This window comes from Monodon monoceros, unplaced genomic scaffold (genome assembly GCF_005190385.1).
Source record: "Monodon monoceros isolate NGI ecotype Baffin Bay Population unplaced genomic scaffold, NGI_Narwhal_1 Super_Scaffold_10, whole genome shotgun sequence".
In the NCBI taxonomy this organism is placed as follows: Eukaryota; Metazoa; Chordata; class Mammalia; order Artiodactyla; family Monodontidae; genus Monodon; species Monodon monoceros.
In genome coordinates this window covers 55,968,995-55,992,989 of record NW_021703766.1, presented here as the reverse complement: position 1 = coordinate 55,992,989, position 23,995 = coordinate 55,968,995, and the positions used below count along the sequence as shown (strand labels likewise).

The 23,995-nt window shown below is 43.0% G+C and overlaps 3 protein-coding genes across 3 annotated transcripts; 2 read left to right on the top strand and 1 right to left on the bottom strand.

The window, feature by feature from the left end:
• Positions 1–5,498: 5,498 nt before the first annotated feature.
• Positions 5,499–12,409, top strand: ZIM2 (zinc finger imprinted 2). The gene is given in 7 exon segments (XM_029236496.1): positions 5,499–5,875; positions 7,484–7,589; positions 8,233–8,280; positions 9,542–9,668; positions 9,864–9,956; positions 11,426–11,604; positions 11,606–12,409. Coding segments are annotated over 7 exon segments (1,734 nt in total).
• An 8,448-nt stretch (positions 12,410–20,857) lies between these two features.
• Positions 20,858–22,377, bottom strand: LOC114903582 (olfactory receptor 7D4-like). Its single transcript, XM_029236480.1, has 4 exons — positions 22,365–22,377; positions 21,488–21,719; positions 21,331–21,395; positions 20,858–21,183 (listed from the first exon to the last, which is right to left on the bottom strand). Exons 1-4 carry the CDS (start codon positions 22,375–22,377, stop codon positions 20,858–20,860), a joined length of 636 nt encoding a protein of 211 aa, XP_029092313.1.
• A 97-nt stretch (positions 22,378–22,474) lies between these two features.
• LOC114903576 (olfactory receptor 5-like) lies at positions 22,475–23,445 on the top strand. Its single transcript, XM_029236469.1, is given in 2 exon segments — positions 22,475–23,335; positions 23,338–23,445. Coding segments are annotated over 2 exon segments (969 nt in total).
• The last annotated feature ends 550 nt before the right edge of the window (positions 23,446–23,995 follow it).

Here is a 23,995-nt window from a genome sequence, read left to right as displayed (position 1 = left end):
CCTTAAGCCCCCACCTCTCCCCTCAAGGCCCAGCTCTCATACTTGGCCCTGCCCTTGTCCCGCCCCTCTGCCCTAACTCTCTCCCAGCTCCACCCCCTTTATCTACCTCAGCTCAACTCCTTCATTCTGCTCCCCGCTACCTCTGTCCCACCCTTTCTCTCTGTGTTTTTCCCCCTTGCTCTGGTTCCACCTCTCCTCTCCCAGTCCCTTACCTTCCCTCTACCTCAGCACTGTCCCCACTTCTGCTGCTCTACCTCAGTCCCACTCTGCGTCTGTCCGCTGTGCCTTGGCCCCTGCCCCTCCTTGCTGCTCCTCCCCCCATCTCAGTCCCACCCCTCCTGTCTGTGTTCCTTCCCCTTGCCCCATGTCTCCTTCTCCCTCAGCCCTGTTCCACCTTCTCCTCCACTTCTGTCCCAACCCTCCTCTCCGTATCCTTCCCCTCTGTCCTGGCTCTGGACCCCTCCCTCTCCTCAGTCCCGCCTCTCTTTTCTGCTGCTCCTTTACCTGAGTCCTGCCCCTTCTTTCTGTGTGCCTAGCCCCTGCCCCGGCACACACCTCCTTTCCCAGACTGGCAGCTCTTTTCTGCGCTTCCTCTTTAGCTTGCCCCGCTCCTCTGCTCTGCCCCTGCACTCTGCTTTGCCTTGCTTTGCTCCCTTTCTCTTGCCTCAGCACCTCTCTTCTGTTTGCTCCTTTCAGTCCCTGCTTCCTCCTCCCACCACAGCCTCTGCCCACCTGGGATCTCTTGGTCTCCGCCCCCTTCTCCCGCCACTCATCCCCATTTCTCTAGAAGTTCTTCCCTACTCAGAAATCAAGCAACCTACCATCACTCATACATTTTTTTTTAGGAACTCGAACTTTTTTTTTTTTTAGTGTTTAACATATTAGCTGCTTTTGTCACTACCTTCTAACATGCTTCCCTGGAGAACTGGGTTGGGGGGGCGTGGGCGCGGGAGTGAGATAGAAGGGGCTATTTGGGTAGAAAGGATAGAAAGTATAAATACTACCTTTCTCCTTTCAGGAAACTTACTTGCTGCCCTCTTTCGTTTCAAAATTCATAATATTTTTGCATTAACTTACATAATACATCTATATTCGTCTTACTATAAAACATGTTTCTTAATAGTAGACTTAAAAATTGATTCTTCAGGATGGTATGCCTCGTGATTTTCAGCTCCCACCTTATTTAAACCTTACAGCAACATGAGAAAAAAGGTCTTTCTTCTTTTTCCTTATTTTCACAGATGAGAGAAGCTAAATTTATTTATTTATTTATTTTTAATTAATTAATTTTTGGCTGCATTGGGTCTTAGTTGCTGCACGTGGGCTTTCTCTAGTTGTGGCGAGCAGGGGCTACTCTTGGTTGCGGTGTGCGGGCTTCTCATTGCGGTGGCTTCTTTTGTTGCGGAGCATGGGCTCTAGGTGCGCAGGTTTCAGTAGTTGTGGCACACAGGCTCAGCAGTTGTGGCTCGTTGGCTCCGGAGCGCAGCCTCAGTAGTTGTGGCGCACAGGCTTAGTTGCTCCGCAGCATGTGGGATCTTCCTGGACCAGGGCTGGAATCCATGTCCCTTGCATTGTCAGGTGGATTCTTAACCACTGCACCACCAGGGAAGTCCCGAGAAAAGCTAAATTTAGAAAGGTGCTACTAATTACCCATGTTTCCACATCATTTTGTGTAGATGGCTAATGTTCCAAAATAAAGAAACCATTTACTTCCCGTATGTCAAGTAAATATTTAATAATGAATGTTTAAAGTGGAAATGAAATTATTCTTCTAAGGAACTTTTTGGTGAATGGAGAAATCGGAAGTGCAATTATGAATTATTTTAAAAATAATCGAAACAGGAGTGGTGACATCCCCTAAATTTGATATATAACCAAAATTAACAGCTTTCAATAGTCAAGAAAGAATGAAATAAATTAGGCATTTGTTTCAGGAGATTCCCAAAGTCCCACAAACAAACTGATAAAACTCTTAAGGAACCAGGAGTAAGAAAATAATAAAGATAAGTGAAACTAATACATGAGAAAACAAAAATAATGGCATTGGAAGTAGCAGCTGGTACCTGGGATGAGTGGCAATAATGAAAAAAAATAGCAGTAATTAACAAAAAAGACAAACTAGGAATAAAACAACATTGATTATAGACAGGATAAAGTTGTGTACTTAGGATATTTCAAATTCTCAATCATGTGTTAATATATTTCAACTTCAAGCAAATGGATGATTTTCCTGGAAAAGTATTTTTTAAAAATTGGATTCAAGAAATAGAAAACCTGAGCAGACCAATGAGCATTACAAAGCACCGAACAAAGTCATTAATTGGTTGACATCAGAGAGCCTTTTGCCCAGATGGCTTTAGTGGTATCAAGAGTTAAAAAATAAAGTTTAAGTAAAAAAATTTTAGGAAGAAAAACAATGTGCCAAGAACTACTGAGGTATGTGGTTAAAAGTTGGATGATAAGGGATGTAGGATTAGGATAAGACTGAGCTCCAAAAGATAAATATTTAAGGGAAGCAGAATCAAGAATTTATGTAAAAGAGAGAAAAGGAGGGATGCTGAGGGTGCCCACTGAGGAGACAGAGCCATGAGCTTCTTTTCAGTACCTGTGGCCTGGAGGGCCTTGACTGTTCAAGGTCTTGCTTTCCCTCTTTAGGCCAGGAGAAAGGATTGTGACTCTCTGCTCTAGCTTTGGACCTGGCTAGTCTTGGGAGGCAGGCTGGCAGGATTTCACAGTCATTTCCACTACTCCTTTCTCAGGATCCTTCCCTGGAGGCTGCAGACCTAGAAATTCAATTCAGGGGGGCCTCATACATCCCAAGAAGGAAGCGATAGCAAATTTAATAATTGGTGGTAGGTGGGAAAGGTTTTAGAAAAAATTATACTCTTCTCATACCTTATCCCAGACTAAATTCCAGCTAAAGAATTAAAATGAAATGTTTAAATAAAGAAATAAGAAAATATATTTAAATATTTAACTGATCTCTGAATGGGTAATGATAAATTGGACTTTGAAATATTAAAATTCTATGAAGACTAAAGAGAAAGTGTGGCATGGTTGGAATTTTTTTTTTAAGCAAATAGGTCAAAGAGTGAATATCCTTTATTTATATGGAGGCTTTACCAATCAGCAATAGGAACATCCTGGTGGAAAAAGGGCAAAGGATAGGAGCAATGTATAATTGGCCAATAAATCTGAAAAAAGTAGTAAGCTCTATTATTAATCAAAGGAAATGCAAAATTAAAGAATAAAATATATCTTTAATTTGTCTTATTGGCAACAGATTTTGAGAAATGATAATGTTCTTGGCTGGCAGAACTAGTTACATAATTTGCAGGGTGGAGTGCAAAATGAAAAAGTGGGGCCCCTTGTTTAAAATATGGAAAGTCTCAAGACAGCAACAAGAGAGCATTAAATTAAGCTTGAGCCCTTCTGAGGCTTTGTGTGACTGCACTGGTTACATGCCCATGAAGCTGGCCTATTGACGTGCCGGGTGGGTATGTAATCTTATATATTGAGATTGGAAGAAGAAATTGGTGGAAGCCTTTGGGAGGAAAATTTGGCAGATTGTGTTAAGAACTTTTTAAAAAGTTCATACCCTTTGTCCAGGTAATTTCGCTTTTAGGAATCTGTCCTAGAAGGGAAATATCAGAGATGTGGACAAATACTTAGTTTCGGTGGTGTTCACTCATTATGATTTATAATAATGAAAAACAAAAATGCCTTCAAACAGAAAAACTGGTTGTCATATAAATCACAGGTGCATGTTTTTTAGTGGAGAGGAGAAAAGAAAAAAGGAAATGTTTTCCCCAAGTGGCAATTTTGTTCGTGATTTCATAGAGTGCAAATTTTATAGAAGAAAAGTATTTTTTATTTTCCTGATCATAGAAGATAGAAGGTTCATTGTAGGACATTTGAAATTAGGAAGTAGTTTTGAGGGAGAAAGTATAAAATCACCAGTAAAAATAATTTGTAGTCTCACTGCTCATAGATAACTCCTTTGGTGTGGTATTTTGGTTTACTTTCCAGTTTTTTTCCTGTGCTTTATATGGTTGAGTATACATTCTATATTCAAGTTTGTTTCCTGCTTTTTCACTTAATATTACAACCTAGATATTTCCCCACGACTATAACACAGCTAAAAAATTTTTAGTCAAATATAATACAGAAAAAGGCACAAACCATTAGTATATAGCTCAGTTTTCACAAAACGAATACACTGTGTCCATGTCATGAGCTCCTGGATTAAGAAAATAGACCATTACCAGCTTTCCAGAAACGTCTTATGTTGTCCCCTCCCAGTCATTACCACTGCCCCCCGAATCTCAGTCCCAACTGTTACCACCATTCTGACTTCGAACACCTTAGACTTGTTTTGCTTGTTCTTGACCTGTGTACAAATGGACTCATGTAATGTGGACCTTTTTTTGAGCCTGGTTTCTTTTACTCAACAGCAAGATGCATCCATATTCTCAATTCTGTTTAGAATTCCACTGTTATGAATATACCATTCTACTGTGGTTCTGTCTCCTCTCAAACGCTTAACTATCATCTGAGTTTTTCATTTTGAATATTCTGGAGGGTGTGTAGTGATATCTCATTGTGGTTTTAATTCAGATTTCTCTGATAACTAATGAAGTTGAGCCCTGTTTCGTATATTTACAGCCATTTAGCTGTCTTCTTTTGTGCAGTACCTGCTCAGATCTTTTAACCTTTTTGCTCTTGTTTTGTTTGCCTTTTTCTTACTGATTTGTATGATTTCTTTATATATTTTGCATATGAATCCAGTTCTTTGTAGGATGTATGTTTTGTAAGGATCTTTCCTCATTCTGTATTAACTCATTTAAATTCACTTTTTTTTTTTTTTTTTTTTTTTGCCGTATGCGGGCCTCACACTGTTGTGGCCTCTCCCATTGCGGAGCACAGGCTCCGGACGCGCAGGCTCAGTGGCCATGGCTCACGGGCCTAACCGCTCCGCAGCATGTGGGATCTTCCCGGACCGGGGCACAAACCCGTGTCCCCTGCATTGGCAGGCGGACTCTCAACCACTGCGCCACCAGGGAAGCCCCAAATTCACTTTTTTAAGTGACATTCTTCTGTGATTCATCAGTTAGTTCAGTTCATTGTGGTTTGGGGTTCAAGCCTCTTTTCCCTTCACTGCCATTTCTGAAGTTTTTCTAGCCTGTGCCTGTGGATCTTCTAGACCTGGTACTGTGACTGAGGCAGCATCCTGTCTGTAGATGTGCAAATCTATGTGAATGTTCATTTAGACATTTGTGTGAAAAGAGCTAACTTCCTTTGCTTCAAATAACCTCTGCTGTCCAGTCCTAACTGTGGAAGCCATTTGTGAGTCTCTCTGTGTAATTTCTGGAGGTCCTGAGGTTTCTGAATCCTTTCTTCATCTGGTACAACTCTGCACACCATCTTCCACAGCAGTGTGTTCTGAAACAGCCTGCTTTTTAGAGTATTTCCATCCTTTGAAGGGCCAAGCTGTAAAGATGCTGCACATGACAGAGGTTTTGGATATCTCGAGGAATCCCCAGCTCATTCATCTACACGATCAAGAAAAAAATCCAGAAACCATCTGCATAAGAAACCTAGGGGCTCTGAAAGTTTCTCCCCAAAAGTTTAGGCATTTTCAATACCTGTCAGTGACTGGGCCTCACCAAGCTGTGAGCCAAATCCAGGAGCTCTGCTGGCAATGGCTGCAGCCAGAGACCCACACCAAGGAGCAGATGGTAGAGCAACTGGTGCTGGAGCAGTTTCTGAATACTCTGCCAGAGGAGGTTCAGACATGGGTGAGGCCAAAACAGCCCAAGAGCAGCAAGGAAGCAGGAAACCTGGTGGCAAACTTGATCCAAGCGTGTGCGGAGAGAGGCAAGAGAGGAAAGAAGCAACTGGCTGTTTGCATTTATTGAACATTTGCTGTATACCTGGCATGTAATAGGGAGCTTAATAAAGATTTGTTGAATGACTGAACAAATGAATTTTATAATCCAGTCTAATCTGCCTAATCTTGTGTGAAATGGAAGAAATTAGGGGTTTGGCTTTTGCTTATTTATTATTTCTCTAGGAGTACCCCTTCCCTCCAGCTTTGTTCCCCCTCCCCTCCACATTTCTTATTAAGCCTGAACTTTAGTATCAACACAAAAGACCACACAGCCAAAAAAAAAAAAGAGGGCATAAAATGTGGGAGATATGAGGCCTGGAAATTTAACTTCTGTTAAAATTTGACTTGTCTCTTAGAAACTCAAGTTACTAGATTGGAACTAAGGGCATTTCAATAATGAGAGAAGAAAGCTGTTCACTCCTAATAGTCCTTTGAATAAAATTGATACTAAAAACAAAGTATTGTTTGGGTGTATATAGAGAGAGACAAGGAGAGAAAGACAAGGGAACAAGACTTGGGTGTGGACCAGTGGGATGGGTTAATTACATTTAAAAGTATAAACAAATTTGAAATAAACATGAGGGTCATGCATGGCTGAATACTGATGTATCATGAATTAAGGATTCTGATCAGTCCTGTGCACCTGCATTCCTTAAAAGAATTTTGAAGATGTTAATAGTGAACATGTTGGACACTTAAAATGTACTACATTCTAAGTATTTTATAATATTCATTTACTTCTCTTAATAGCCCTTGAAATAGGTATTACCCTCCTTCCATAAATGAGGAGACAGAGGCACAAAAACGTTGAATGACTGGCCCCTGGTCCCACGGTTAGTAATTGGCAGTCAGGATTCAGCTGGGAGGCTGGCACCAGCGTCTGTGCTCTTAATCACGGTGTTACACTGCCTCCAGTGGACATGTGGGATATTGTCCCACGTTGGTTTTAAACTTGGCCAAAGGCACAGCCTTTGACGGAGCTGGAATTCAGGGGAAAGGAAAGAGCTCTCTAGGATATGAGAAAAAAATTACAGATTAATGAAAGATACACTTAGAAAGAGACTGCAGGCAAGGAAGGCCTTCAAGGTTCAAGTTTCTGTAGGGAAGGTGGTGGTTGTATTCTAGATCAGTGAGTGAAAAAGATGTAGGGAAAGCTTAGTAATAAGAGTTGCCATTTTAAAAAAATGCATGCTGTGTGCTTTACATATGTAATGTTTAATCCTTACAGGAACCCTTAGAAGTAGAGGTCTTATCATTTTCATGTTACAACTGGGAAACTGAGGTTCCCTGGTAACTGAATGGACGGTGAGGCTAGGACCACTGATATAAATAAAGAGGAACTCCTGCTTTATTTGGAAGGTACTGAGAAGCAATGGAAGAGTTTAGAGGTGGAAGATAACCAGAACTCTTTTCTGGAACTTGCCATATTGAGCTGAGAAATGATTTCTGTGTTCTTTCTCTTGTCATAGGAAGTCCAGGACTGCTGCTCCGTCCCGTGGCAGGACAGGATGGCGTGGGGGTGGTAGGCTACTCTCTGTGCCTATGGGTGCTGCCTGACTGGACTCAATTCCATGGTCATTTCTGCTCCCTTCTGGGTTTCCCTGCTCGGGACTGTGTCCTTGCAGAAAAGAGAAACACCGAAGAACAACAAAAGAAGGGCACAACGATGTTTGACAGTATACCATCTGCTAGATCTCAGGTGAGTCGGGCTTTCTTCTGATTTAGTTCTCCAATATGGGGACCTCCCCTTCCTGACTTCCAGACATTCCCCGTCTAATTAAACCACATCCTCATTTCCTCAAAGTCTTTATATAAACATTACCTAACTGAGCCTCTTCCTGGCTTTTGTATAAAAAATGTTCTTCTGACCCTTTGTATTCCCCTTCCCTGCTTTATTTTTCTCTGTCACACTTATCACCACCCCACATACTATATCTTTAACGTTGTTCCTCTTTTCCTATCTTTTGAATTAATTTTTCATTGTTTAGTATTCCATTTTATCTCCACTTTTGGCTTAGTCAAAACCACCCTCATGTGGTTTGTACTATTATTATGCTCCTTTTTATATATGAAATAAATGGCAGCTATTACAGGGACATGATACTGTTGTGAGGTGTTTTTTTTTTTAATTTGCTCAATGTTCTTGTTAAATCACATTTTGAAACCAGAAGAAATTAATATGCTGCACTTCCTTTAGAACCAGAAAAGAATTCATGGGAGGGAGGTGACGATTAGGAAAAAAATTGTCTAAAAATGCTCCTTGAGGGAGAGATGGGGGGAAAAAAATTGAGAAACACTGTCCTAGATGATCTGTTCCTGAGAGTAGCCCTCTGTCCTTACAGTGTCCATGTGAAGGATCCCAAGTGAAGATGCCCACAGGGACTACTGAGGTAATATAAACGAATACTGTATGTAAGTGGGTGGATTATGACAAACTGGGGGGGGCACCTGCCCCATCTAAGGGGAAGCTATGACTCGGCTTCAGCTGATGGCACCATGTAAGAATGTGGGTCCAGATCCCCAGATCTCCTGATTTTTCTTAAAGAGAAGCCAAAAATCCAGTTAATAATTTGAAATATACAAATTTTTTGGTGTTGGAAGCTAATATGAATTTTGAAGAAAGAATTTAAAAAAACACATGTGAGCCAAATAAATCCCTCTATAGGAGCTGGGCAGCCAGTACACGCCCTCTAGTTTAAGTCATATGTTCATTGATCCATAAAAACACAAAAGATGTATATTAGTAAAATGGGTATCATAGTCTTATGTAGTCTTCTAATATCTGCTTTTTAAATTCACCCTTCGGTTACCAAAATTGTTGCATGTAACTGTAGTTAGTTTGTATTGCTGGAATACTATTCCATGGTGTGACTATACCATAATATATTTATTTCTTCTACTATAAATGAATGTTTGGGTTTTTTCCATATTTTGGATGTTATAAGACAGATGTTATGAACATATCTATCTCCAAGTACACATGAGCAAATATACCTAGGAACAGAATTTCTGAGTCCAAAGTGGTTTACTAATTTACATTCCCCTTAGCATCTTATAAGAGGCCCCAAGGGTCCACATTTAAGACAATATTTTGTATTGTCAGACTTCTTAATTTTTGTCAGTTGAATGGGTATAAAATCATACTTTGTCATTTTGAAATGTATTTTCTTATTTATTAATAAGATCGAATATCTCTTCATATTTATGAGCTCTTTATGTTTTATGGATGAGTCACTGAGGCTTAACCTATCCATTCTCATAAAGCTTGTTAGAAAGAACCAGACCCAGAACCTAAACCCAACTGTCTCTGATTCCTGAGGTTGAGGTATACTGCTCAGCTTTTAATTATTTGCATTTTTTCTTTCTTTATAAAGTGACTTAAAAGGATTTTTCTCCTGCAACCCAAATCTGTCAAAATTAGCAGCAGGAACTATCTCAGAAATGTTCTCACTTCTTTCAGACTATAAGACAAAGAAAGGTATCTTTCTAAGTCCCTAGAAATAATCTAATTGGATTAGAACACTTGGATTAGAAGGTTTCTCCTGGTCTGAACATCTGCTTCATGGTCAGTCCCCTCTCATCAGGCACCTTTCCCCCTCCTTGGGATAATTCCTAGATTTCAATCATTTAGGAGTGTGTCTGGTATTTTAGGGGCTGGTGACTTTCAAGGATGTGGCTGTGGACTTCAGTCCAGAGGAATTAACCTACCTTACTGCTGCTCAGAGGAAACTCTACCGGGAATTGATGCTGGAAAATTATAGGAACCTGGTCTCCCTAGGTAAGCTGTGATGACCAAAATTGTCTCCAGACATTGCCATATGTCCCTGGTGGCAAAATCATTGGAAACAGGCTTTATTTTTCTTCTGTTTAAATTTGCATTTTCCTTATTATCTCACCGTCTTTATAACCCAGGTTGGGAGTTCCTGTGGGTACAGGACAGAACCCCCAAGTTATGAGTCTCCTTCTTCAACAGGGTACCAGTTCCCTAAACCTGACATTATCTCAAGGCTGGAAGCGGAGGAGTCACGTGCAGTGGAGGAAGACAGCAGTACAATGATATGTCAAGGTGAGTAGTGAGACAGGAATCGTGGGAAGACAACCCCGGTCAGCCAGGAGGGGCCTGGGAGCTGTTCCCCAAAGCCCTCTCAGCTCAGGGCAAAGGTTGATAAGTGCTCTCACCTCAGAGGTTCATGCCGCTTCCCCACATCACGTGCACTCAGTACTTCTTTCATCTCCTCTCTGAAGCTCATCTCTTCCTGCAGCATGAGTTCCTCTCCTGAGCAGCTCCAGGGAGGCCAGTTTCCCTTTTCTCTAGTGTTCCAACATAAATGAATGCATTCATTCATGCCTTTCCTCTGGCACCTAGAAATCAGAGGTCTTTCCTCTTTAACTGAGACAAGCAAAAAACCTTGGCGTGATACCACTCCTTTTTCCAGCCCCACTCAGGGGGTTGCCTTTATAAAGCACAAACTTTTGACCAGCTTCTTACCACCCTCAAAAGAAAATCCAAACTTTTAGCAAAACATTTAAATCCATCCCAATCTGGCCTAAAATTCACGTCCCACCCTCATCTCTCTCAGATATTCCAAGTAGAAACCTGTGTCGCTGGCTCCCCAGGACTGTGTACTTTCACAGTTCAGTGTCTTTGCTCAGGATGTTTTATAAGCTTGCCACCCGCTTCACTGCTTACTGAGCCCTAATGCCATCCCCTCCGTTGAGTTTTTCCTGTTCCTAAATGGAATCAACCCCCACCCCCATGTCTTCTCCTGTTGTCATTTATAGCTTGATTGGGGTCCTTTTTACAGACTTGTTATGACCATCTGGTTGGATAATGCTTTGCTCAAAATAGACATTTAATAAATGGTGAATTGAAGGGAATGGAATAAGATTAGAGATTGGGAGCCAAGAAAAGAGTTAGAATCCTTTTGCTTTATTCTGAGCAAGAGGTTGTTGACCTGTTTACTCCAGCGTTTCCCTAATGGTCCTGTAGAACTATGGTAATAGGCGTTCTTTAAAAAAAAAAAGTGTTCATGATGAGATCAGTTAGAGAAATGCTGCATACTATATTTCCCCTCTTCGGAATTTGAGATGCCAGTTAAAGGTTCTGAAGAGTCCTACAGGATTGAAAGCTGCTTGACTTGGATCCTATGGTATCTCCCAAATTGACTTGACAGTGGAATCCCTTTATCGCCACAGCTATTAGTTGCTTGGCATAGTAGTAATTTGCCAAGCATGGTCTGGATGCAGACAAACCCCAATCCCAGCTCTTTCTCTGGTTTCCTCCTTGTTCTCCTGTCTGTGTATCTGGCATCTTTGTCAACGTTCAGTCCTCCTGGATGGTCTCTTTTCTGCCTCATCCTCACCCTTCCTTGCTTACTGTCCTTTCCATCCTCCCATTCTCTCCTTAGGTTCCCAGAAAACTCTCAAACCTCTTTAAGAACTGTTCTGCTATGTTTGGTCTCTTTCTTCTGTTGCTACTACAATGATGTGTCTCTCTGAGTAAAAATAGTAGAGGAACTTTTACATTGCTTTTAGATTGGGAGAAAAAACCTGAAACCAAAGATCTAACTCCAGAGCAAAGCCTGCCTATAGAAAAATCATCCTCAGGGGCAGGAAGACAGGATTTGGACGTAGGTAACTTCTGGTGTGTCTGTGCAGAAGAATCTTCTCCCGATGATCCATTGGGTTTGCACCAGGTCAAACAGGAGAAACTTTTTGAGTCCGGTAAAAATGAATGACCCCAAGACCCTTCCTCAGGAAAGAAGCCATGACCGTGATCAATTTGAGAGACGCTTAGATCTTACTAAACAGTCAGAGGGTCTTCTAGGAAAGGATCCCCAGGAACGCACTCCTCCTGGAATTTGCACCAGTCCCCAGCCGGTAGACAGCAGGCCTTTCGTCCAAGAAAACAAACACAACAGACGTGAATTTTGTGAAAGAAGCTTTAGTACCCAGTTGGCCCGTGAGAGACACGAGCAGATCCATACAGGGAAGAAACCCTTTGAATGTAAACAGTGTGGAGAAGCCTTCTACTTCATGCCACACCTCACCAGACATCAGAAGACTCATTCATGTGAGAAGTCCCCTGGGTGCAATGAAGGTGGAAAGTCTTTCACTCAGCGTGCAAATATCAATGGCTGCATAAGAATTCATAGTCAGGAGGACTACTATGAATGTTTCCAGTGTGGCAAAGCTTTTATCCAGGATGTGCATCTTTTTCAACATCTCAAAGCCCATGAGGCAGCAAAAGCCCTTCCACCCACGTTGCCCCGAAACAAGACACATTTAATTCGATATCAGCGGAAACACAACCATGTCGGAGAGAGAGCCTGTCAGTGTTGTGACTGTGGCAGAGTCTTCATTTGGACTTCACATCTCATTCAGCACTACAGAATTCATGCTCAAGAGAGGCCTTACCAGTGTCAGCTGTGTGGGAAGTGTTTCAGCTTACCCTCCTGCCTCACTCAACATTATCAACTCCATTCTCAAGAGAAACCGGTTGAGCGCAGTTACTGTTGAAAAACCTTGACTCAGAACATTCTCAACACTTTTGACCTTCCCCTGGAGAGAGACCCTTTGAGTGCTCTGAATATGAGAAGGTCTTCCACCAGCCCTCACACCTTGTTAACAACTTGAAAATTATTCGTGGTGTGGTCAGAAAACAGAGAATGGTTGCAAGAGGTTAGAACAATCTTTTTGCAAAGGGAGAGTCAGCGCATGTGTCAGTCACTCAGGCAAAAAACCTTACAAAGAATATTTTTGTTGCATAGGAAAGAAGCTAATAGATTTTGCCCTTCTTTGGTGTTATCCATAGAATGGAGAACCTTGATTTTGACATCCTGACAAAAAACTTGCAACTGGTAGTTGGGCTCCAGACAGGAACTCTGTTGCCTAAATTACTACAGAAGTGTTTACATACAGTATCTTTACCACATGGGATGTATCAGCAGAGGGCATGGTAAAAAGATTTTTGAGGTGTACCTATGTTGATTCATCCACAAAGCTGAAGTAATTGGTAATATGTTTACACGGTACTTGTTGATTTACAAAACATTGCCAAATATATTATTTGATCTTTTAAGGAATGCTGCATTGTACCTAGTATGAGGATACTTATTTCATTTTTACAGGTATAGCAAACTTGAAACTCCAAGTTGTCATTTGATTTAACCTGGGTTGTAAGTGATGGGGTAAGAACTGAACCCCAGTGTGGTTTGGTTAGGTTTGGCTTTTGAGATTCCATGAGATATTTATTTTATATCTTGATGCTCAACCCAGGGTTGTTTTATTCCTGCCATACCCCTCTGAAGAATAGGTACAGTACTATACTGACTGCAGCCGTCTTCCTTTTTAGTAATCCCAACATTATTTCACATTAAATCACATGGGGACACTTGTAGTATAAGGGGTTCAGAAAGCTTTTTTTTTTTTTTTTGGCGGTACGCGGGCCTCTCACTGCCGTGGCCTCTACCGCTGCGGAGCACAGGCTCCGGACGCGCAGGCTCAGTGGCCATGGCTCACGGGCCCAGCTGCTCCGCGGCATGTGGGATCTTCCCGGACCGGGACACGAACCCGTGTCCCCTGCATCTACAGGCAGACTCCCAACCGCTGCGCCACCAGGGAAGCCCCTGATATCTTTTTTAAACCTAAAAAATCTAACCTTCTCTAAACATTAGTATTTTTTTCCTGCAGTTTTTATTATTTGTAAAATATACTTTAACTATTATTGAATTTACTTTCATGTATTATGTGAAGAAAAAAATTATCCCCCATTGTTAATTGCCCCAACATCAATTTTAGTAAGTGATACATAGTCATAATATTTTATTTTATAATACAGTTCTGTATCTGGATCATCCACTTTGTTTCATTGTTTTGTCACCCTATTATATCATAGATCTGTATTCTTTTTAACTTTTATAGCCTCATGTGAGTTTTCTATCACTGTGCCTTTAAGAAGTTTATTTATGTGTGTTATATTTATATGAGAAAAATGAATTTTATTACTCTTCCAGATGAAAAGTTGTTTAACAATTAAAAACAGCCTTTTGATGATTATTGAAGTGAATTTATAAATGAATTAGGAAGAATTAACATTGTTACATTTAAACTTAGCATCCGGGAATATGATATTGTTCTTTTATGTACTCAAGCATTTTTATCAGCCAGCAAAGTAAGTTCCCCTTAGTTATTCCTACATACTGTTGCAGTTGTAGGTTTCTTTGTGTAGGGTTTTTCTTTTTTTGTTATAATTCTCAAAAATCCAGCATCCCAGAAATGGGGTTCCTTCACTGTTGCCCCACTACATGCATTCAAGCTAGCCAAACCCTACACTTCCAGCAGTTGGGGGCCACAGATGCTCTTAAAGGAAAATGCAGAGAAGCATAGCAGTAAGTATGTGCATACACACACACACACACACACACTTATGAATACCACCACCTCAGAAGGGTCAGCCATACACCCACCTGGGCCCCAGCTTTGAATCTCCTACCACTCTGGGTCTAGGGCTAGGGCTGGTGCCCAGACCATCTGATAGTCAGGTCTCCTCCAGGTGAGACCCTGAAGGAGGGATGAAGTACAGGTACATTGCCATGGTACCCAACCCACTTCAGCCTTTCAGGTGAAGAGACCCATTTGGATTCATTAACTATAGGTGTGTGGGTTTTGTTTTTTGTGCTTTGTTTTGGGTTGGGTTTTTTTTGTTGTTTTTTTGTGGAGTTTTTTGGGTTGTTTGTTTGTTTTTTGGCTGCACTACGCAGCTTGCAGGATCTTAGTTCCCCGACCAGGGATCGAATCCACTCCCCGTGAAGTGGAAGCACGGAATCCTAACCACTGGACTGCCAGGGAAGTCCCTCCCCATAATTTCTCTTTTTAATATGGTATAAGATATATGTTTAATAAACCCAAAATCTTTAGTGTTTCTCTAAAGACGACAAAGTACGTAAATTTAGACATGTTTAGCAATGAATGTTTCAGTATTTTTATCTTAACTGAAAATGATCTGGATGTTCAGTGAATTCCCATCATTTAATTTAGGAAAACTAAAGTTTCAAGTTATCAAACATCTGGAGAAATTAATTTTAGGTAGACATACCATAAAACAATCATTTTTAAAGAATTCATGTAAAAATTTTAATCCCATTGATCTCTATTTCATTACCTATGAAAATATCATCATACCAAGTTAATTTTATTGCTGACAAATTTTGTAACAAAGATAACATGAACTTACTTTTAGTAAACCTAGGAACAATTAAAGTATTAATACTTAATGCTGATGACCCTAAAGACGTGTCTATATTAATCAAAGCAACAACTTAGGCTTGTTTTCATTTATTAAAGAGTAATTCTATATCACATGATCCTTTAAACATTTGGATTACTTTTTTGTTACATTTAAAAATATTAATTTGTAAGTGCTTACTTTTAAGTCAATAGAGCTCTTTTACAAATTCATATTGATAATATCATCTGTAGGTAGAAACAGATCACATTTATAACATACACAAACATACATACATCCAGGTAGACACAGAGATCTCATAGTTTTCCTGCTTGAGTTTTAAAAGTCCATTTTTTTTAAGGTCTTAGTTTCTACTAATTAAGCCAAGGCTGTAGTCTCAGGCAGCATGGGCTGTGTTTGCATTTCAAGGATATGATAAGAGTTATAACTTCAAGCCTTTTCCTAGGAGTACTTTTGTCTCTGAGGGTCAGAACTTTGAAAAGATGTTTTTTTCAAGCCAGCTGTGTTTAGCTGTGCATGCAAAATTAGTTTTGGAATGTCAAAAAAATTTTCATCTTGGCCAATTTAGGGTTAGGTAAATATCTGTAAGTATTGGCTCCGTACCAATTGTAGAAGCCAGCCGGAGCTCCAGTGGGTGGCTGCCTGTCCAGGAGCTGGGAGGCTTTAGAAGCGTAATCTCCTGCTTTCTTTTAGTTTCATTTTACTATAAAGTGCAAATCTAAATTTAAATTTCCAATTTTAAGCCACATTTAAAAAATCAGCCAACCCAGTTGACTGCAAAATTCCTTCCAGGCCTTTCTTGCCTGGACCTTCCCCCAGGTCCTCTGCCTAGGACACCTACCGGCACCCTCTTAAGACTCCAAGTCTTAAGATAACAGCTCAAATAAAAGTCGTGGACCATCACTTAGTATAAGAAGACCCAGGTATCAGGAAAAACTCACCAAATCACCTGAAGGGTGCTGTGAAGCCAGAGGGGCTCAAGGGGCCCATGCTTGTTACAAGCGTGGTCTAAAGGAGACTCCAGGTGACCTCAGGTGGGTTCTTCTGATATCCTGCTAACTACGCCAAAGCAATGTTAATGAAAATAATAATCTGTAGAAGAATAGAAAAGAGTTTTATTATAGAAAAGAGTTTTTATTTTTATAAGCCAAACTGAAGGTCAACCTGAAAGCCATCTTCCCAGATTACTCTTGAGAAGCTGCTCCAGTTTTCAGCAGTTTTATATATTGTCAGAGCAAAGAACATTAAACAAGTCAGGGTTATATTTCTTCAACGTTTCAAAAAAAAAAAAACAACAGATCAGCACATACACAGCGAGTCAGTATGGCCTTGGAACCTGGGAAGGGAGTCTTTATCATTAAAGGAGGAAAAGGAAGAGAGGCACTTAATCTTTATTTTTAACATGGACATTCTTTCCTTCTGGTCAGTGTGCCCTTAACTAATTAAAGCAGATGTACAACGTATATACGACAGGCCACAAACAGGCTATTTTAAGTAGCATAACATTCAAGTTAACTCAGGTATAAGCCTGAATGACTTCCCTGTATCTCAACGTGTGAACATTTCTTTTATCAACAGCCACCACAGGGCCCTGCATACTAGTGGACAGCCACCCTGGGATTTCCCCTGCAACATTCAGGATCACCCCTGAAACCTTTGGGCCCCACATGTGAGCGGACAGCCCCCACAACTTTCCATTTCCCATCCTGTATTTCCCGACATCTTGGTGCTCACAGGAGTTTCCTCGGTCTGCTGGCTGGCCCTGCCAGTTGTTGGGCTGCACCCCACAGGCCTCAAGGCCTGAACTTGCCCGGCCTCAAGACCGAAGAAAGAGCCCGGAGTCAGCAACAGAGACATCAGTGGTTTAATGGGTTGGGGCGCTTACACGTCTGAAGCAACACCGCACCGTGTGTGGCAGACGGCGGGCAGGATATGGCGTCTTCTCTCCGTGGCGAGGAAGGGGAGATTGCCAGTTATGGGGGAATTAACATCAGGTGGGCTCATTGGTTACCAGGGAAACCAGCAGAGGAGCACGACCCTCACGGCCCCTTTGATAAGAACAATCATCAGTTGGGGCTTGGGGCAAGTGTAGGAAAGTCAGTCATGTGCGTGAGTGTAGGTGATGCAGGCGCTGGTCCAGCAGGGATGTAGAGAGCAAGAAAACAGCCACCTTGAGTGGCCTGACCATACAGTATGCCTTCTAGGATTCTGTCCTGATTCATGGATGACAGTGCCACTAAGTGGGGTGAAAACTGGGGAAGATGCAGGTGTGGAGGATAAATGAAGAGCTCTGTGTAGTTGTGTGAAGTCTGAAGTGCTTGCTACATGTCCATTCAATGTGATTCAACGATGGTCTATCCATTCACTAACCAATTGTTTATTGAGCTTCTATTATGTACAGGGAGAATCTGGTCTGGGTCAACTGTGTGCTGGAGCATGCCAGTACCAGCTCACAAGAGCTAATTGTTAAAACATTCAAGAATGTTGCAAATCAGTCATTAAGCTATCAGTAGCTTGGCATTAGCTGTGGTGAGATTGTTTACACCATGGAAATTGACAAATGCTATTTTTTTTTTTTCCAGAGAGTTGATTTATCAGCACCACAGTAAATAAGCCAAAGTAATGTCTGTGTTCATGCAACTTTCATTCTAGTGTCAGGGACAAATTTTAAACAAATGATTATAGAATAATTAAAATTGCAATGCATATTTTGAAGAAATGAGAGTGATGAGAGTATAGAAGGAAAAATGGGCTAAGTTGGCCAGCAGGGGGTGATAAGGAAGTAATGCTTGAACTGTGATCTGAAGGCTGAACAGCATGTTTTAACATGGATCAGGATGTGTTCTACTGATGAGGTGTCATGGTTTGATTGGCAGTATCTTTTTCTTCCTTAGTGGAACTTAAAATAATGGAGTATCTTTCAATGAATGGTGGTTTAGATTCACTAGCAGGTATTAATCTGATTCAGGAAGGGGTGTCTGAACTGGATTTGTGGGGCCCAAAGATTCCAGGCAGGTGTTGCAGAAATGACCATGGAGATAGGAAACCACCAAGGCTCAGGGATCCCAGCCCCCGGACCCCAGCTCACACCAGGGAAGCTCTGATTTTTGTGTTTTGCTGTTCTGCTTCATATTCGTTCAGAAAAATACACATTGAACACCAGTGTGTGCCAGACACTACGACACACAGGCGATACAGTACTGAGGAGACCAGAGCGCTGCCCTCATGGGGATTATATCTGAAGGAAGGGGATGGGGATTCGGGGCAGAGCAAACAAACTGAATAACTTAGGTAATTTCAGAAGGATGATAATTGCAATGGAGGTAACAAAACAGGATGCAGGCATGGTGAGTCACCTGGAGGAGATCTGCTTTGGATGGCAGGGCCACAGAAGGTCGTTCGGATGAGGTGACCTTGGAGCTGATAGGGAGTTGGCCACTCAGGGGTCTGGGGGTTACACCAAGGGCCTTGATGTTTTCTGCCTCAGACAGTATATCTCAGGTAATCGTGGGAGTGACACCTGTCACCTTTGCTGTATTCTATTTGCTAAAGTTAAATCACAGTTTCCTCCCACACAAGGGGAAGGGATTATACCAGGATGGGACTCATTAGCATGTGCCTGCCAACCCCAGGAATCACCAAAGACTTGCCTGATCTGGCTGGCTGGTCACATGCCAATTTATGTCTCTCCCAGGGATTATGCATTTGATCAAGAGGTTGATGTTCTCAAGTAAAGGAGAGCTCTTCAACCCTCAAGGATATGTTGGTAGCACTGCAGCCCTCTCCTAAAAACTCCCAAAGAAATGTCTCAACAAGGTAAGATTTTTTAAAGTCCTAGAGAAATACAATCCAATCTCTATCATTAAAAAGCAGAACACCCCCTCCCGCAAAGTAGAACCCCAAATGGTTCTGGACCAAAAATATTGGATCCTTTCTCAACCCTCTGAACTTTGGGTAGATTGCCTATCCTATCTGAACTTCATCTTCCACATGTAAAATGAAGAGGATTTTATAAAGAGTGATAGAGATAATGTATAAAAGTGACTAGTACAGGTGGCCTGGGAAAAAAGGGAAGAATTGGAAGCATGACAATAGGTGGAATAAAAAATAGTGGCTTGGGGACTTCCCTGGTGGTGCGGTGGTTAAGAATCCGCCTGCCAATGCAGGGGACACTGGTTCGAGCCCTGGTCTGGGAAGATCCCACATGCTGCGGAGCAACTAAGCCCATGTGCCACAATGACTGAGCCTGCACTCTAGAGCCTGCGAGCCACAACTACTGAGCCTGCGTGCCACAGCTACTGAAGCCTGTGCACCTAGAGCCCATGCTCCGCAACGAGAGGCCACCGCAGTGAGAAGCCCATGCGCCGCAACGAAGAGCAGCCCCCGCTCGCCGCAACGAAGGCCCAATGCAGCCAAAAATAAAATAAAATTATTTTTAAAAATGGTGGCTCCTCAAGAGATCAGATGTGGAGGAGTGATTAAAAAATAGTAAATATTGTTCTCTCCATTTTTTTCTGGAGCTTTATCTGAGCACATGGCAACCCAGCTGGAGACATTTCCCAGCATCCCTTGCAGGTCAGAGCGGCCATGTGACTAAGCACTGGCCAATGGGATGTCAGCAGAAGTGATGGGTACAACTTCCAGGTCACATCTGAAAAGCACTCTCCTTGCCCTCTACTTCCTCTGTCTTCCTTCCTGCAGCTGGACTGTGAATGAGTTGCTAGTAAGCCTTCTCCTACCACGTGGATAAGGAGACTGTATGGGATGGTACAGCAATGAGATGGGAGGAACCTGGTCTCAGGATGACTTTGTGGTGTAGAGACACCCATGTTTACAGGAAAGAGAAAAAAAAAAACCTTCTGTATTATTTAAGCCACTGTTGTTTGGTCTGTTAAAGCAGCTGAACCCAAAACCCAACCAATACAGTGCTATCAGGTAAACATTAGAGAAAGAAAAATGTATCCCTGATGTTCTCTTAGGAAGGAGCCACATGAAGACCGTGTCTCTGCAAGTACGATATGGACTGTTTTTCTTCCAGGATAGTTGCTTCTTCTGATGAACTCACTGACTTGCATTTCAGACAAATATTAGATGGAAAGTGTGTACCACTAAGCATTAGAATCATTTTGAGCAGGTCAAGGTGTGATCACTTGTGGGAGGTCCATGGAAATGGATGAGCTGAGCAGAAAGTCCCCTAGCGGACTCACACTCCAGGATACAGGGTCATTGGTGGGCTTTGGGATGAAATGACCCCTTACCACAGTTGTCGTTCAGTACCCACAGGGGATTGGTTCCAGGACCCACCAGGATACCAGAATGGATGCTCAAGTCCCATAGTCTGCCCTCCATACCCACAGGTTCTGCATTCATGGGTTCGACCAACCAGGGATTGTAAACAGAGTACACGATCCACGGTTGGTTGAATCCGCAAATGTGGAGCCCGTGAATACCGAAAGTCAACTGTTTTTTAAATTTTTCTCTCCCTCTTTCTACCTTCCCCTGTGTATGTACAGTACCATTTGCCTAAATTAAATGCACCTTGGACACGTCTCCATTTTATCCAGCTGCCTATTGGGGCTTCCTGCATGAATCAGCATCAACGTTGTTGTCAACTTTTTGGGCCACCCAGTGTGTTCCTGGTGGTCTCTGGAGACATTAACACCTCCACTATGACCACAAGGAAAATCCTGTGAGGCTGGATTTCTGGGTGACTCCATGTCTTAAGGTGGCACCTGAAGATACAGCTTCCGCAGGGATCCCTTCACGTCCTTGTTCTTCAGGCTGTAGATAAGCGGGTTTAGGGTGGGCATGAGGATGCAGTAGAAGACGGCAGCCAGGCACCCTTGCTGTGGGGAATATCGCGCGGTGGGCATGTAGGCAGAGCTGCCAGTGCCGTAAAACAGGAGGACGGTGGCCAGGTGGGAGGAACACGTGGAGAAGGCCTTCCAGGGGCTGGCTGCTGAGCGTATCTGAACCCCCGTGGCCAAGATGCGCACATAGGACGGGACAGTGAGGCTGAAACAGCTGCTGATGATGCAACCGCTGGCTGCAAATCCCGCAGTCGTGGACACCTGTGTTGGCACAGGCTAGGCGCGTGAGTGGTGGGATGTCACAGAAGTGGTCAATCACGTTGGGGCCGCGGAAGAGCAGGGAGAAGGTGTTGGTTAGGGGAGGGCAGAGAAGAGTAGCCCACTTCCCCAGGCCGCCGCCACGGAGACGCAGGTCTGGGGCCTCATGGCTGCCCCGTACAACAGGGGCCTGTAGGTGGCCAGACAATGGTCAAGCCATGGAGGTGATGAGAAAACACTCTACGGACTCCAGGCAGACAAAGGCAGAGTTGGGACATGTACGCATGGAGGGAAATCTGCCCCGAGCCCAGCAGGGTGGCCACCAGGACCCGGGGCAGGGTGGTGGACACGGAGCAGATATCCACCAAGGAGAGGTGTTTGAGGAAGGAGTACATGGGCGTGTGCAGGCGGGCGTCCAGCGTCACGGCGGCGACGATGGAGATGTTCCCCAGAAACGCGGCCGGGTAAGCCAAAAGGAAGGCAGCAGCGCTGAGCAGCTGTATCTCAGGGACCGCTGAGAAACCCGGAGGAAGAAAACGGGCACTGCCTTGAGATTGGTCATGTTGTGTCTTCGGAAAAGCTCGCGAATGGCAGGGGATGCTCAAAAAGCAGTGCATGGGGCTTCCCTGGTGGCGCAGTGGTTAAGAATCAGCCTGCCAATGCAGGGGACGGGTTTGAGCCCTGGTCCGGGAAGATCCCACATGCTACGGAGCAATGAAGCCCGTGCGCCACAACTACTGAGCCTGTACTCTAGAGCCTGTGAGCCACAACTACTGAAGCCCATGCGCCTACAGCCGGTGCTCCACAACAAGAGAAGCCACCGCAAAGAGAAACCACCGCAAAGAGAAGCCCATGCACCACAACGAAGATCCAACACAGCCAAAAATAAATAAATGTATTTTTTTTAAAAAGTAAAGGAATAATCATGACTCTCTTTATAAAGCACTTTCTCGTCTGTTGCTATGTTTAATATCCATAAGGACTAAGGACCTCCTGGGGATAGATTTCACCTCCATTTTACAGATAAGATAATGGAGGCTCACAAAGGTTGAGTATCTTGTCAATGATCAGAGATGTAGTAAAGTGTTAAATTTTCCGTTTCCGGTTTTGCAATTTCCCAACTGCTCCTTGCTGGCGCTCAGAGCAAGAGTCAACCTACAGCAAAGTAGCATTGGCTCTAGGGGCCCTAACTGTATATGCTCTTGCCCTTTGATCAATTTATTTCTGCATGGATCACGGTCTCTACAAAGCTGTTTCTTTCTTACATAGATGGAGAGGTCTCTGGACTTGGGCAGTATGTCCAGAGTGCAAAAGTTTATCCTACTGGGTTTATCTGCCAGGCAAGGCATAAGGATTGTGCTGTTTGCCGTCTTCCTGACTCTCTACCTGCTGACCCACCTGGAGAAAACGTGCATCATTTTCCTTGTCTGCAGTCATGGTGAGCTCTGAAAGCCCATGTACTTCTTCCTGGGCAACCTGAGCTGCCTGGAGATGTGCTACATGTCAGTGACCATGCCCAGCTTGCTCGTGGGGCTGAGGTCCGGTGCATGCCATGTGCCCTTCACAGCCTGCATAATTCAGCTTTTTTTATTCATATCTCTCATTGGCACCAAGTGCACCCTCCTGGCCTCCCTGGCCTATGACCACTATGTGGCCATCTGCCACCCACTACCCTACCTGCTGCTCATGAGGCCCCAGATATGCCTGGGTTTAGCTTTGTCCTCATGGCTTTGTGGGCTGTTGGTCTCGGTGGTCAAGATATCATGCATCGCCAGCCTGTCCTCCTGTGGCCCCTATGTCCTCAACCAATTTTTCTGTGATGTCTCCCCTCTGCTCAACCTGTCCTGCACCCACGTGACCCTGACGGAGCTGGTAGACTTCATCTCTGCCATCGTCATCTGCAGGATTCTGCTAGTTGCTCTGGCCTCATATGCGGCCATCAGGAGGGCTGTGCTCCAAATGCCTTCGGCTGCTGCCGGCAGCAACCCCTCCACCTGCGCCCCCAACCTGACTGTGGTGGACATCTTCTGCTCAGTGGTTCTCTTCACGTATTCCCGCCCCAGCCGTGTCGAACCCACTGACCTCAACAAGTTACTGTCTGTCATCTACACGGTGGCCACGCCCATGTGCTGCCTGATCTAGTCTACTGCCTGCGGAACAAGGAGGTCCACGCAGCGCTGCGGAAAACCCTCCCACAGCGCCGAGTCTATTCAGCGAGAACTGACATTTCCTGCTCCTGATTTTAACATTTTTGTGGCCAAAACACGTGCACAGCTTTCAAAGGCAAATAGAAATCCAGAGGAAAATATTTGCAACATAACGTATAAAGACTTCTTTAAATAAAGGAGAAAAATACGAAGACCTCCACCGAGAGAAAAACCAAAAGGAAAATGGTCATGAACATCAAGGCTATTGAAGGAAACATGTAAGTGGCTGATAACCTACAAAAAAGATGTGCACGCCCTCTAGTAATCCAAGAAATGGAAATTTACTCCTTGCCCACTGTAAAAAAAAGTATAATACAAAATTTAAGCACAAGAATTTTTATTACAACACTGTGAAATTTGGAATAAACATTATTTTATTGGAAATTTTTACAAATAACTCCAATGTCCACCAACGTGAAATTATTTAAAGATGTTACATTATATACATAGTGTGAAATAACAGGCATTCATTAAAGAGATTAAACCAGACTTGCAGATACTGCCATGGGGAGACAGTAAGTTGTTTAGTTAAAAATGAAAGAAGCAGTATGAGTATGTCAAAGATTTGTAAAACAATAATAAT